This window comes from Panthera onca, chromosome B3, assembly GCF_046562875.1.
Source record: "Panthera onca isolate mPanOnc1 chromosome B3, mPanOnc1 haplotype 2, whole genome shotgun sequence".
Lineage (NCBI taxonomy): Eukaryota > Metazoa > Chordata > Mammalia > Carnivora > Felidae > Panthera > Panthera onca.
Window position 1 is genome coordinate 6,523,375 of NC_138344.1, and position 15,740 is coordinate 6,539,114.

General features: G+C 48.7%; 1 protein-coding gene across 3 annotated transcripts in view; it reads right to left on the minus strand.

Moving 5' to 3' along the window:
• Positions 1 to 15,740, minus strand: part of ABHD2 (abhydrolase domain containing 2, acylglycerol lipase) — a 105,238-nt gene that overhangs the window by 28,461 nt on the left and 61,037 nt on the right. For all 3 annotated transcript variants that reach the window (XM_060617683.3, XM_078449007.2, XM_081795836.1), the window contains 2 exons: positions 13,848 to 14,023; positions 11,018 to 11,185 (listed from right to left, as the gene is read on the minus strand). In XM_060617683.3, the coding sequence (XP_060473666.1) occupies positions 11,018 to 11,185; positions 13,848 to 14,023 (344 nt within the window). The remainder of the gene's footprint in view (positions 1 to 11,017; positions 11,186 to 13,847; positions 14,024 to 15,740) is intronic.

Here is a 15,740-nt window from a genome sequence, read left to right on the forward strand (position 1 = left end):
CGCCAGTCTTTAAAGCACGTATCAAGTGCTCTCTGGTAATCTTTCTTATAAAGAGTGAACCAGAAAAGCAGCATCGAGGTTAAATCACTGTGAGATTTAAGCACTAGCGATAGCCCAGTGGTTCTCAAAGTGTTGTCCCTGGGCCAGCAGCAGCGGCATTGCAGAACTGTTCAAAATGCAACGTCTCGAGATCGTGACCTGAGCCGAAGTCGGACCCTTAACCGACTGAGCCACTCAGGTGCCCGAAAGGTTTTAATTTTTTAAAGTTTTATTTATTTATGTAATCCTGCACCCAAGGTGGGGCTCTAACTCACGACCCCGAGATCTAGGGTCACATGCTCCGCTGAGTGAGCCAGCCAGCTGCCCCCTAGGCCTGTCTATCTTTACTCAGGTTGAGACTAATTACCTGAGACTTAGAACAGATGTTCAGATGTCAGTGCGGCAGTTACAAAACTCAGATCTGTTACACTACCGAGAAGCAATTACAGCTAATGGTGGAGACACCTCGGGAGCCTCAATTTAATTAAATCCAAATACATCTGATGTGGATGAAGGGCCAGCCCTGCCTAATGCTGGACAAGCTGTTTGGATGTTGTGTGAAAAGCTGCCTTCTCTCCCAGGCAAGGGCAGTGTCAGCCCAGCTCCAGGATCTGCCTTCTGGGAGGCACCGGGTTCTCCTGGGACTTCCACCTGACGACAGTTCCCAAACATCCTCAGGGACTGGGAGCCGCTCCCCGGACTGTTCTAAGAGCTACAGGATCTGTTTTTTCATCCCAGGAGGATTTTAATGGGGTTCTATGTATTTAATCCTTGTGGGATTAGCATTGGTAACAAGATTTAGGTATCTAATCTTGTTGAGCTTTTAAAAGACAGGACGAAACACGAGCCACTAACCTGGCCTTAGAAAGAGGAGTACCACAAGCCATCTGGGAAAGGCAACCTGCTGAGAACAAGAAGGACTTTTCTTCAGTCTCATGCCCCTGGAGAAGGACAAAGCGGAGGCCACCCGGAAGCTACTTTCACGGGAGCCATTTCCCAAGCGGCACCAGTGTGACGAAGCTGGCTCAGAGACAGGGATGCAGAGACTCAGGGCTCCTGGTGGATGGAGACTCTGAGTCACCGTCATCGTTATATTCTCCACGCCAGGCCTGGGCCTAGAACGTGGTGGGTGTGCCACAAATGACAGCACCGTAAGGAGGAGGCTTGAATTGTGTAGCACTCGAGCACACACTACCGGCCAGCGTGACCGTGGCGGGGACCGGCAAGAAGTACCTGAATATCTTCCCCGCTAAGTGTAATCCAAGAGAACGATCTGGTCAGGCTAACAACGTGACTCCCGGTGGGCGTTTGGGGCCAGCGGCCCCTGTCATTTCTCAGTGTTGTGAAAGCCACTGCAAAGCGGAGTCACTCGGGAGGAAAACATCTGCAGAAATTAGAGTGAGAGCCCTCTCTGCGTAGCATGGGAGCTGGCCTTGTCCTTCTCCCTGAAAGATTTTCACGAGTGAGCGCTTTTAGCTCTATTTCCGTAGGTATGTGGTATCTAAAACTATCTTTTCTGTCTGTCTGTCTTCACTTTCTGTCTGAAAGTGAAGTATCCAGATCTGATCCTGGAAGCACAGAGCCCGTCACTGCTTCTCCACAATTCTGCTCTGGGTATTTTCTACCCCCATCACGTTCCCGAACTCTGGGCCCTCAGCACCATCGCCACGCACGGTGACTCCCGGCACATGATCTCGCCAGATGGTTTTCCAAGATGTTTGAGCCTCTGCAAATGCACCACCTTCTCTGTCACGTTCTCCCTCCACCCACCTCCTCCTCCCTCCCACCTTCCCGTGTCCTTCTGCCATGGTAACACTCAACGGTTGCAGAGGCCACACAACTCGTGCTGGTCAATCTGGAATCATGAATGTGATCCAAAACTGAGTCCCCATCAATCAAAATGGAACATAGGAGAAGCTTATGGAAACATCTGCACTCATGATCTAATCAAAGGTCTTCAGACCGATTGAGCAGTAAAAACACAATGGAAGTTCCTTAAAAATCACTGTCTGGGGACCTGGGTGGCTCAGTCAGTTGAGCACCTGACTCTTGATTTAGGCTCAGATCATGATCCCAGGGTCATGGGATCAAGCCCCACATTGGGCTGTGCGCTGAGCATGGAGCCTGTTTGAGATTCTCTCTCTCTCTCTCTCTCTCTCTCTCTCTCTCTCTCTCAAAACAAAACAAAACAAAACAAAACAAAACAAAACCAAACCAAAATCACTGTCTGCATCTCCTTACAACAAGATGGCTTGGAGCCTGGGTGATCTCTACAGCATGCAACAGCAGGGTGGCCGTACATCCTAGTTTGCCTGGGAGAGTCCCGGAGTTGGTCTTTTGTTCTGACATAGTCATAAGTAAGGTCTTCTTGTAGTCTCAAAAGTTGGGATGCTAAATCATATGGTCACCCTAGGTACAGGACCTCCCCTGCCTTCTAAGGTTGAAATGCTGCCTTCTAAGCAAGGCAAAGTTTCCTGGCCTTACCTTGTGGTTCCAAAAGATAGTTAAAAAAAACAAAAACAAAAACAAAAAACAACCCAAGAAATCCCAGTATTAATTAAACTCAGTAGGACATTATACAACACCTTCTCCAAGCAACAGAAGACACCTCTTCTCCACTTGATGTCTGATGCCAGAAATTCAAGGGTTTAGAAGGGAAGGGCTTGCTTCCATGTTTAAACTCACAGGGAAGGCAATTTAAATCATTTGAGACCATTTGCCGTGCCACAATGCCAGCTCCGTGTTTGGTCAGGGATGGGTACAAATTCTCGGGAGGTTCCTGATCCTAAGGACGCAGTCACCTCACGGGGGCCAAAGTCAGGTTGTTTTTATTCCTTTCCCCTGATGCAGAAGTGACTTTAAAAATCCTAAAATTTCTCTCTTATAATCGAGATCAAAGTCATGGTCCCTTTGTCACTTGGCTCAACTTCAAGAGCAATCTTGGAAACAGAGGTCACAAGAACCACACTGGATAATTATGGTTTTTAGTTCATTCCTTGGCTGGTGGACTTGATCCGGTTGTCCTTTGCTCTGACCACGAATCCTGGACGATTGGGGTAAGGCACTTAGCCAAACACAGAAAGATGCAGCAAAACGCTTCCTTCTTTTATGGGTCTCCTGCATCATCACCGACAAAAATACTTATATTCCAAACAGTGTCTGGGGTAGGAAATCAATACAGTCGATAAAGAGTAAGCCAACGTGTTCACGGCTATAGTGTTTCAATTAAAGATTAGGCTCTTTAGAATAAATACACTTCAAAAAAATCTTTCAGACTTCTATATCTTCTTGCATTTTCAAGTGTTATTTATTGATCTCACCTGCATGCCAGGGCTGTGTCCTGGGTCTGATCCCGCGAAGTATCCGGCTCAGTAAGAAATTTAAAAGACTGATAAATTGCACTCTTGCGGGTCCCACTTGTCATCCTGACAGTTTCACATTTTATTTATGGTCAGATCAGCTAATGTCAATTCATTTAATTCATCACAAAAGAAATCTAATATTTTCTAGTTTAAAAAACGTATGAACTAGACCGCAACAGGTGGTGAGGAATTTTTTTTTTTTTAAGAATGAAAATAATTTGGGGCGCCTGGGTGGCTCAGTTAAAGGTCCGACTCTTGATTTCGGCTCAGGTCATGATATCGCGGTTCATGAGATCAAGCTCCACCTTGGTCTCCGTGTGCCGACAGAGCAGAGCCTGCCTGGGATTCTCTCTCTCCTTCTTGCTCTGCCCCTCCCCCCCCATGCCGTACTCTCCCTCTCTAAATAAATAAAAGGAATGAAAATAACTTTTAAAAGGCTGAAACAGAGCGAGAAGAGCACGAGCTACAATAAAAACACTTTGCCTACAGTGACTCTAAGAGCTGGCTGTGCACAGCACCCAGAAGAGCTGAGCTGGAGGCGGTGGCCCCACCCCAGGGTCACCACACCAGGTAAGGCACCAGCTCTGAAGGTTGTGCAGTTAGAAAGGCAGAACGGCATCCTTTGAAATCACCACCGGGGCCGGGCTGTTTCTGTACACGGAGTCAGAACTTGCACCAGGCTCGAGACAGAAAGAATCTTCTGCTCAACGAGCATAGCTTCTCACACTGGTCTCACATGCAAAAGCTGACATGAGGTCAATGGCATGAAGCTGAGGCAGAGGCGAGCTCATTTAAGATTTCCGCCTTTTCTCCTCTAGGTCGGTTCACGGAAAACATACAGACAATAGTCATTGCCACTTACTGGTATTTGCTACACGCTTTTATACTGATGGCGACTTTTCTCGACAACCTTTGTGAACCAGGCGTTCAAACCCCCACCTGCTGGGCTCTGAAACACAGGCTCTGTCCTTACGCAGGCATTTCCTGAGCATCTCTCTCTAAGTGATATGCTAGATGCGGGAGACTGATGTCACAACTCACAGGAAAACTGAAAAGCCACATCTGGTCCCTGTCCTTCCACGTTCACTGCTCGGACAGACCGTGGCCCTGTGCTCTTCCTGCCTCATGGTGAGCAGTTCCTCACCAGCCTGGGAGCTCCATGAGGGCAGGTGCTGTGCCCACCACCTGTGTTCTCGGGGACGCTGGCCCCTCGGAAGCCTCTAGATGCTAGATGAACAAAAGAGGGGGGCCCAAACCTTCCAGGCCCTTTGCTGTGGCTCTGAGAAGCCCCTGGATGCGCTTCTGCCTTACACCGAAAGTGTATGTGAGCGGGAATCCTTTCCTCACTCCCCAGCGTACCGGCAGGAGGCGGTCTGTCCCTCGGGCAGGCGATGTGGCTCATTGTTCAGAAGCATAAGCTTCCGGACTAGACGGTCTGGGTTGAAAACCCAGACCACCCACTGAGCAGCTCAGTGATCTGGAGCGAGTCAGGAAACCTCGCTGGGTTCCTCATCTGTAAAAGGGGGACGGCTGATTTAATACATCCCATCAAGGGCTTAGGACGGTGCCCGGCACACAGCAGCTGCCCTGTAAGTGACAGCGATTAATACAAACCGTAATGAGCACGGCCACCGCAGCGGGGCAATTTTTAAACACGCAGCTGTCTCCCTGCTCCCGTGCGGCCCTGATGAACCGTATCCTACACAGGACGGGCACGACCACAGAGGCAGTGCTGAGCCGGGGTTGAGAGCCACACGATCCGAAGGCTGGTCCCGTCCCTTACTAGCCGTGTGACCCCGAGCCTGTGGAGGACACTAGCACCTCCCTCCAGACGTCAGCGACGGTCAGGAACACGTGCTCGGCGCGCCCCGGCACTCATCAGTGTGACATAAATGGGAACCGCTGTCACTCAGGATTGTCTTCAATGGCTTCAACCTTCAAAGGCAGCGTGAAGGATCCTAAGTCACGAGAACGCCTCAGTATCCATTTAGGAAATTCTCCTGTTCGGGAGAGATCTGTACTTAACAATTTCTAGTCCCATCAGCTCAGATGTCCAATGGCAAGGGACTCTGTTACATGGTCTGGAACGGAGTTAGTCTGTCACGCGGGGAAAGGTCTGCTACCGTTTTCTCAGAGACACCTGAGGGGGCGTGGGGGGGGTGGCGGTGAGCTGAGGAGGTAAAACTTCCTCCTAACACCCTCTTTAGGTTTTCCTCCGGTCAAGATCAGTATTCACAGTGGCTTGATGGCCCGCCATCTGCTCAAGAGTGGCGCGGCCTGCGCAAGGGAAGGCTCACGTAGCCATCGGTGCATCTGTTTGAGACGTGGTTTGCCACTCCAGCCCTACAAACTGTCACTTCATGTCCCTCACCTGGGTCCTCGTTCTAGGGCACTTTCTAGGCGCCAAGCAGGATTCTGGGCTTGGGGAATCACACCATAGAGCACAGAGACTGCTGGCCCCCATGGCAGGGACGCTGAGAGGGACGGGATGAGGAGGCGAGGGCAGGCCACAAGGGCTCTCCAAGAAGAGACTGAATGTCGAGACCCGAATGACAAGAAGAAGCCGAGGGAAGACCCGAGAAGGGCCGTCCGGAGAGAGCATGGCCAGACCCCCCCATCAGCAGCCCTCCCCCCGGTGCCTGGTGTCGGCATACTCTCTGCAGCTCGTCCTGGGATCCGGAGCCCCCTTCACGTCACATCCAGTGAGGACTGGATGGCACCCGCCCGAGGCCGACATGGTGGGGGGCCTATGACAAGCGAAGGGAAGGAGATTTAAAAGAGGCTTAAGACGCCTCTCTGCTTTCTTTGACCTCTTCCACTGAAAAGTCGAGAAAGGAAAGAGAGCACGAGGGGCAGTAATATTTAAAGAAAATAAGTAAAAGGTTTAAGAAACCTATCATCCAACTGCAACGTACAGGGACAGATTTGGCTCCTGAATCAAGCAACTAAAGGGGAAGAAAAGCAAAGGAAGAAGCCAGTTGGGGAAAGTGAGGTGCTAATAAGGAACGTGGGTGTTTTAGGGGTGATGGTGGTATGATACGTTATTTTACGAGCCGAACCGTGTTGAAGTCCTGGCCCCCACTGCCTTAGGATGTGACTGTACTTGCAGGAAGGGCCTTTCAAGAAGTAATTAAGTTAAAACGGGGTCACTGGGAGGGGCCCTAATCCAACCTGACCGGTGTCTTTATAAGAAGAGGAGATTAGGACACCGACAGGGGGAGACACGGACATAAATGCACAAGACAAGGAGAAGAACGCGTGAGCTCAGAAGAAACCAAGCCTGCCCACGCCTTGAACTTGGGACTCCCGGCCTCCAGAACGATGAGAAAATAAATGTCTGTAGTTGAGGCCACCCAGACTATGGTATTTGTTATGGTAGTCCTAGCAAACTGAAACAGTTTACAGAGTCCGCGTATCTTAGCGTCATCCGCTAAAATAGTCCCAGATGGAATGATGGGCTCTCTGGGACCAGCTCCAAAATAATCTTCGAGAGGAAGGAAAGGGCAGGAAGGGGGTGACGGGTGAAACAAGCCTGGCCATAAGTTTAGTAATTGTTGAGGTCGAATGGTGGGCACACAGGGGTTTATTTGGATTCATTTTACTATCCTCTCTATTTTGTGTATTCTGACTATCTCTCTAAAAAAAGGTTTTTGAGAAACTGAAGAGGAAACATATCTTGTAGGTCGTCCGCCTTTCCGGAAAACTACTGCGATCTAACAAACAATAGGAATTTGCTTCTAAAATTCTAATGAAACAAACTGTAACAGCAACAAATGAAAGGAAAGGGTTAACTGGCTTTGAGTAACTGTGTGTGTGTGTGTGTGGGGGGGGGGGACTGAGTTCTCCCTGGATGGACCGACTTCACCCCCGGGATCTCCCTTGCTGAGATTCAGCTCACCAGCCCAGACACGCCATGCTCTGACCCATGTGACCTTGAGGACCTGTTCAAATGCCTTTCCTGGAAGAATCCTTCCTTCTACAACATGACAGCTTGCCTCTGGAGACAGGCTGGTTTGTTTGTTTGTTTGTTTCTTTCTTTCTTTCTTTCTTTAATTTTCTTTTTTAATGTTTATTTATTTTTGAGAGAGACAGAGACAGAGTGCGGGCGGGGAAGGGGCGGAGAGAGGGAGACACAGAATCCGAAGCAGGCTCCAGGCTCTGAGCTGTCAGCACAGAGCCCTATGCGGGGCTCGAACCCATGAACTGTGAGATCATGACCTGAGCCAAAGCCGGACGCTTAAAGGACTGAGCCACCCAGGCGCTCCCAGCTGGTTTCCCTTTGCCGCTGCCTCACCCATCACACTGTTGTAGGGTTGTTTACCAATAGTCTCATCTCCTCCTATGGAACTTTATCTGGGCCACAGACAGGCCGATCCCTCCCTCGCTCGTGTTAACAGATCTTCAAGTACTTGAAAAAAAGAATAAACCAAACATTTAATAAATGGTTACGACGTGTCGGGCACTCGGCTGCCTGCTAAGGCCTCAGGAGCCCATGTTCAACTGTAAAATTGGAAGCCCCGTTTTGCTGTTGAAGAATCTGGAAGTGAGGTTAGAGAGCTGCTCCAGGCCACGGCAGGCAGCGGCAGGGCCGCTCTGTGACCACGCGGAGCACGGAGCCTACTCTTCTCGGCTCCTTCAGCCCATCTCCCGGCTTGTGTGCGAATGTCTCCTGACCCAGTGTCCTTTCCCGACGGCCCCTGGCACGGCACCCCCGGGGGCAGGGGCCCGGACCACCCACACCCAGCGCTTCTACCAGCTCTTGCGTGATCCCGGCCCCTGGGGCCGCCAGACCCAGGCTCTCCTCTCCGCTCTCCTACCGCCTGGCTCTGTGCCTTGCGCGAATTACTTAACCTCTCTGCGCCACAGGACGCCTTTTCATCACAATTTTGCTAAGTGTCTCCCTGGTTGCTGTGGAGATCAAAGGGATTACATCTGTGTGAGACATCAGCACGGGGTCCCGCACGCAGTAAGTGCCCCCGCTGGCATTTCTGGTCTTGTTTTTGGCACACTGTTGCTGTTAGCGCTCCCCAGTCTGCCTCTGTCTGGGGTCCTGAGGTCACACCATGCCTCCCCATCTTCACCTTGTATAGACGGATTTTTATATCCAAGCACAGGACCTTATAACCATTTCCCGTCATTCTCATTTTTGTTAGGTTCTGCCCATTCGGAAAAAAAATTTGCTTCATGTTTATTCATTTTTGAGAGAGACAGACAGACAGACAGGGGAAGGGCAGAGAGAGGGAGACACAGAATCGGAAGCAGGCTCCAGGCTCTGAGCTGTCAGCACAGAGCCCGACTCCGGGCTCTAACTCACAAACCGTGAGATCATGACCTGAGCCGAAGTCGGACGCCCAACCGACTGAGCCACCCAGGCGCCCCACTGCCATTTTTTAAAAAGAGAATTGGTTTTATCTTTTTTTTTTTTTTTTGAGAGAGGGAGGTGTAAGCGAGGGCAGAAGGAGGGGGAGGGAGAGAATCCCAAGCAGGCTCCATTCTCAGCACAGAGTTGGTTGGACGAGGGGCTCGATCTCACAACTGTGAGATCATGACCTGAGCCAAAATCAAGGGTCAAGGGTCGAACGCTTAACTGACTGAGCCACCCAGGCGCCCCAGATTTTGCCATTCCTGTCTCCCACACACTCGCTATTCTCCATGTGCCTGAGTTATCTGTAAATCTGGACCTTCACCTATATCTTCAAGCCACTGACCAAACTGTTGAACGGAAGTCTGTAACACAGTGTGCTTAGTTGTGGGAGTGAGTGCAGAGAAGCAGCGGGGCATGAGGCACCCGGGCTGGCACAGAGCAGGTGCGCCCTTACACATCACCAGCAGTAGCATAAACCAGAGCAAACTCGCTAAGAGGACCATCTGACAAGATGTACAAATACACATAAAAAATGTCGACTCTGAGATTCTACTCTTGGAAATTTAATCCAAAGTAGTCATTAAAGAGGAAAAAAAAATTCTACGCGAAAGATATTTATAGTATCATCATTTAAAATGCTAAAAAACTCGAGGGGCGCCTGGGTGGCTCGGTCAGTTGAGCATCTGGCTTCGGCTCAGATCGTGATCTCACAGTTTGTGAGTTCGAGCCCTGCGTCGGGTTTGTTGCAGTCAGCGCAGAGCCCTCTTTCAGATCCTCTGTCCCCGTTTCTCTCTGTCCCTCCTCTGTTCTCAATCTCTCTAAAAAATGAGTAAACATTAAAACATTGTTTTAAAAAAATGCTGAAAAACTCTAAATATACTAAAGGGACTACAGAGAGGAACAGTTACATAAACTATGAGGGAAGCTCTTACAAAGATCAAATGTAATGACTGTGCACCTGTTAGCAAATACAAGATTATTTAAATTAGGTCACCTTACATATACACACCTTGATTGTGACTACATAAAAACTATGTACCCAGATAAAAGAATGGGAAAGTTAAAAAATAGAAAATTACAATTATGGTGAGATTATATTTATTTATCACTATTCTTTTTTAATGTTTAATTTTGAGAGAGAGAGTACAAGGGAGGGAGGCGCAGAGAGAGGGGGGGACAGAGGATCTGAAGCAGGTTCTGCGCAGACAGCAGCGAGCCCCGTGTGGGGCTCGAACTCATGAACAGTGAGATCGTGACCTGAGCTGAAGTTGGACACTGAACCAACTGAGCCACCCAGGTGCCCCAGTTATGGTGAGATTATAGATGCAATTTTCAACTGTTTCCCGTTAAAACACACAATAATTTATTTGGGTATAAACAACCCCGTTTGCACATACTTAAACACATACTTTGTGGTTTTTTTTTTTAGTTTAAAAAATTTTTCTTTAAGTTTATTTATTTGTTTTGAGACAGTGAAAGTGGGAGAGGGGTAGAGAATCCCAAGCAGGCTCCACGCTGCCAGCGCAGAGCCCGACGTGGGGCTGGAACTCATGAAACCATGAGATCACGACCTGAGCTGAAACCAAGAGTGGGACGTTTAACTGACGGAGCCATCCAGGAGCCCCTATACTCTATGTTTATTATTTATGTGTACATCTACAACATGAAGGGAAACTCAAATAAGAATCAAGAACCGGGGCAGTCCAGAAGACAGAACCTTGGCTAATGCAAGACTTCAACCAAAGGCCAGAAGCCTTTGTCTGAGTGTGAGAACCAGTTCCTGTCTTCAAGGACCTTGGGATCCCATGAGTTGTCGGTGTGCCAGATTCCCTTCTCACGGTCGTGCGTGTGCCTTACCACAGCCCTGGCACGCCGGTCACCAGAGTCCTGAGGAACGAGCGTGAGGATGGGACCGTGGGCAAGGGCATTGGCCGTCCGGCTCCTGGCCCTGCTCTGACACTGGCCAGCAGGGGACCTGGGGCAAAACCTTCCCCTGTGAGTTTCGCTCTCTGTCTCTAGGAGGCAGGATGAGATGGGGGTGGCTACGGTGCCCATCTGAGAGGCTGATGTGAAGCGTGGCATCGTGAATGCCCAGTCCAAGCTGGCTGCCTTATCACCATGTGCCCTACTGCCGCTCGCAGATGGGCATAAATTCTGCACTTAGCAAGGTAAAGCTAGTTAAGCAGTTAACGGCACACTCGGAGTGCAAACAGCAGTAAGGGGGCCTCCAGTTGGCCGTGCCCATACTTACCGTAGGTGAACATGCGTGGTGAGGTCAGCTCAATGTTGGGCAAGGCGCCCAGGTGGTTGAGCACGGCGCACCGGTAGCCATTTTTCTGCGCGTAGTCGACAAAGGTGCGGATGTACTGCTTCTCGCTGTGATTGGCGATTCCAGGGCAGATGACCATGGTAATGTCATCTACAGAGTGAAGAAAGAGAGCCCGACACATCCAGTAAACGGTGAGGATAAATGGCCACCATTACACATCCCCGGCTGAGAAAACAGCAGGAGGGAACTTCGCGTTGAATTTCACGCACTTCTCTGGGAAGAGTAGCCTTCCCTTCGAGCTGGAGTTGTCTACACCAGTGCTTCTCACACTATTTATGCCGAAGGGTCAGTTTTTAAAATTTCCGACCGTGGACAGACACTTTTGAAAACTAGGATACAAATCAATCACCGGAAAGACAAAATGAAAAAAAATTTAAATCTCCATTTCTTATTATTAGATTCGACAGATAAATTTCATCCAAGTGATGAAATATTATGTACCCCTTAAAAATGATGAGAGACATCTTTACATATACTGATAGGGCAAGCTCTCCAACGCATATTAAGTGGAAAAAAAGCAAGGTGCAGAAAAATGGTTATGATAACGCTGCCATTTGTGTGGAGGAAAAAAAGACATCTATGTTTATCAATGCATCCACTAGCTCTGGAGTCATACGTAAGAAACCTAACAGTGGGTACCACTGGGGAGGGCCCTGGGGCGGGGGTACAGGGGTGGAAGAGAGACTTGTACTTTCTCTGTGTATCTTATAGGTACCTTTTGGATCTTCTATCATGAGCATGAATTACCCACTTGAAAACATGAATACACAGTCTCCCTTTATTTTTAAGAAAATTTTTGCATAGTGTTCCTTTAAAAGGAAAGTGGTATCTAGGGTATCAAGTCTGATCATAAATGTCCCTTCCAAAAGTTAAGATAAAAACAACTTTTAAATTCTTCTTGAATGTGCAGAACTTTACAGACATGACCTAGCAGCCCCAGCTCTCGGACTCTTGCCTCAAATTTTATGGTTAAGGGTGCTCACCATAGAATTACGTACGGTAAGAAAACTGTGAACTCCACAGTGGATGAATCATTAAACGGTGGCATGACCGTATTGTAGAATATTAATCGTTCAGATCATGGTTTTGAAGACTTTTAGGCTTTGAACGACAGGAGAAACATATAACATAATGGATAATCGTTCAGACTTTGGAAAAACAACGCATTTGAACTGGAAGGAAACACGATGCCAACAACAGAATTCTGGGTGGTGGGATTCTAGGTGGTGCTTATTTTCTTTTTAAAATATTCCTATGTTATCTAAATTTTCCAAAATGAGTTTTTATCCCTTTTGTAGCCAGGAAAAAAAAAATCATGGAAAAGAAAAAAAAAAAAAAAGGGCTGCTATTTCCTAGAGCATCTCTTGGACACGCATACGGAACCACCTTTATCCGTCCCCTTTTGGGGACGGGGGGTGATACACAGGAAAGAGTAAACAAAACATCAAAGGTTTTCCCTTTTCAATTTTCCGTGTTGGTCCTGGGAGGAAGAACAGAGTGGTGAAATCAAATTTTGTGCTTTACTGGTAGGAGCGAGAGCATTAGAAGCAAGAGAAAAAAGCATTTGATGGTACGGTGGAGAAATAAATATCTGAACGATGAGCTATGAGATGTGTACACACAATGGGGACTCCTAACCCATTCATTTATTCATTCCTTCTGGGACTGCTGAGTGGGAGGCTGCCGCTCGGGGCTCGGACCCCATAAGGTGACAGAGTGGCAGGTGCCGCGGAGAACTAAAGCAGGAAGGTGTGATGCATTTACACGGGAAGGAAACAGCAGCGAGGGGAGGTGGGGGCCGTCCCCCTGGGGAGGGGACATCTGAGGTGAGACCCGAATGACAAGAAGGAGGCGGGCACGGGGAGGGAGGTCTGGGGACGAGTATTCCAGACAAAGGGAACATAAACTAAAGCTTCGTCGCTGGCTAGTCAGCGGTTCCGGTTACTACGAATAACTCAGTGCTTTAACACGTTTATTGCAATTTACTCACAAATAGTCACCGAGCTCCTGGAAAACACTAGGTGCCTTGTGTACTTCAGAACTCAAAAGAACTCTCTCCCGGGAGGAGCAGCCGTCAAAGGAAGCCACCATGCTAACATGAGTCCTCACCGTGGACCCTTTCCGATGGGTCCCTACTCGGGGGCTGGACCGAGCGATGAGAAATTCTAGCAGCAGTGGCAGTCAGGGTGGCTTCTGACAGACGGGTATCCCACACCCTTGCATCAATGGACCTCGATGTGGCTTTTTGTCCGTGGAAAGCTAAGCAGAGGGCACCTGAGAGCCTGTTATATGTGAGTACCCAACAAATAAGACCAGCCTGCACTGCATCTCTGAGCCTCAGTTTCCTCATCCATAAAGTAAGGATAACAAGGTACCAACCTTGTTGCCAGGGTTAAGCGAGATTCCAGGATATTTAAAGCACTTAGAAGAGTCTAGCTTTTATTGCTGTCATCAAACCAGAGGCGTGGTCCTGGGGGGCCTGGGCTCCAAGTTCTCCCTCGACCCCTTACCCCCAGCTTCTGTATTTCGCAAGCGGATTCACAAACTACTCAACGATGTTCTCTGACGGGCCCTGCGCGATGAGTTGCAAGCATGAGACAGAGCTAATCCCTGCGGCCGCTCCGAAGTGATGGACCTCAGGGGACTTCCTAGCAGCCCCCAGGTGTGACGGTGACTTGCTGGCATGAGGATCTCCACCGCGCTCCCTCACTGGCCGGTGTGATGGCCCAATCACAGACCCACGCTAGCTCACCTCCAACACAGTGCTCAGCCAAGGGCTCAAAGAGGTCGAAGGTCGAAGTGGCTCCGTCGGACATGGTGATGAACTTCCGGTGCCCGTACGGGTGTGGCGACCTCACCCTTCCCATCTTCCCATACAAGGCTGTTTGGATGTGTCCACTTTTCCCCCAGATCAACGGTGGGATGTATCTAAGAAAGAAGGAGAGGAGAGGTCAATTATCCCCACATTCCTTGAACAATGCGTGGAGAAATTTTTGAGCAGGTCTTTCAACCTATTTAAGTTTTTTTCCAGACAAATTCTCTATACTAAGGATACATGAGACCTTCTTTAAAAGTTTTTTTTTTTAATGTTTTATTTATTTTTGAGACGGAGAGAGACAGAGCATGAGCGGGAGAGCAACAGAGAGAGAGGGAGACACAGAATCTGAAGCAGACTGCAGGCTCCGAGCTGTCAGCACAGAGCCCAACGTGGGGCTCGAACCCACGAACCGTGAGATCATGACCTGTGCCAAAGTCAGCCACTTAACTGACTGAGCCACCCAGGTGCCCCAAGAGTTTCTTTTTTCTTTCTTTTAAAATTTTTTAAAAATGTTTTTATTTTTAGAGAGAGAGACAGAGTGCGAACAGAGGGGCAGAGAGAGAGGGAGACACAAAATCCGAAGCAGGCTCCAGGCTCTGAGCTGTCGGCACAGACTTATGGACTGTGAGATCATGACCTGAGCTGAAGTCAGACGCTCAACCGAGGCACCCAGGCACCCCCCCCCCCCAAGACTTTCTTTACCTTATATCCTTGCCACGATTTACCTCTTTTGCCCATTTATTAATACATCCTGCATCAGATTAGCTCTAGGAATCACCAGGACATGTTTACGTAGACAGGATTTCAAATTTACAGTGTTAAGGAATTCAATATGGGTTATTTCTCTAATGCACGTTAAAAAGAAAATAAGTAATACGTTTTGAATACATGCTAATTGACAGGGTTAGCCTCATTCTCAAACGGGCCCAGGGACTACTGCACACGAATGCACACTGCCTACACTCACTAATGTTCACTTCTTTGCCTTCCCCTAATAAGACAGGCCACAGCTACGGTGGTCACCCCACCGGCCAAACTGCTGCTCTCTGTTACACTGGGAAGGGCTGCAAGCTTTCCTAAGAGCCTATAGGTGTCTCGTGCGCGCGTTGTCGGGGGCACTGTGTGCCCTGGAGAATGTGCTGGAAGGGCAGAGCAGTGTAAGTATCGGGTTAAATGAAGGATGAAGGCTTATCAGCCTACGTCATGACGCCACCCTAACAACTGTCCTTCGTGAAAACACGCAGTGACTCTGGTCTCTGGGAGTAAATGCAAAAACCACACACTAGTTAATTACCAGGAAAGCAAGGTGCTCCTGGTTACAACTAAGAAATGATTCACAACCACAGCGTAAGGATGGTTCCCTTTACCGAAGCTGCCACTGGTTTCTCCTTCACGCCTTTGAGCCCAGGCATGGTGCTTGGCCAGGATTTGTGTTCTATATAGAATCACAGAACATAAAACAGGGTAATAACGTCCATCCTTCATCTCTGTATGATCTCACAGTGGTGAGCATTTTACTAAGGGTTTGCCTTAAACTATTTCCCAATTCATGCCTAGCTTCTCTATCACACCAGGTGATCCTAAAAGCCCTCCTTAAATGAAACCAGATTTGCTTTTTCTGTTTTGAATTCGTTAAGTCAGAAATTTAAGAGAAGTGACGCTATCACCCTACGCAAGCCAGTTCCCACACGTACTTCCTCTGGGAGGGTGGGGAGGAAAGAGTATTTTAAGACCTAAGGACATGAAGCCATTTGCCAGCATGACACCACAGGTGCAAATCTTAGTGCAGAGGCTACGGCATTTGGAAAGCAGACAGAAGCATTTATA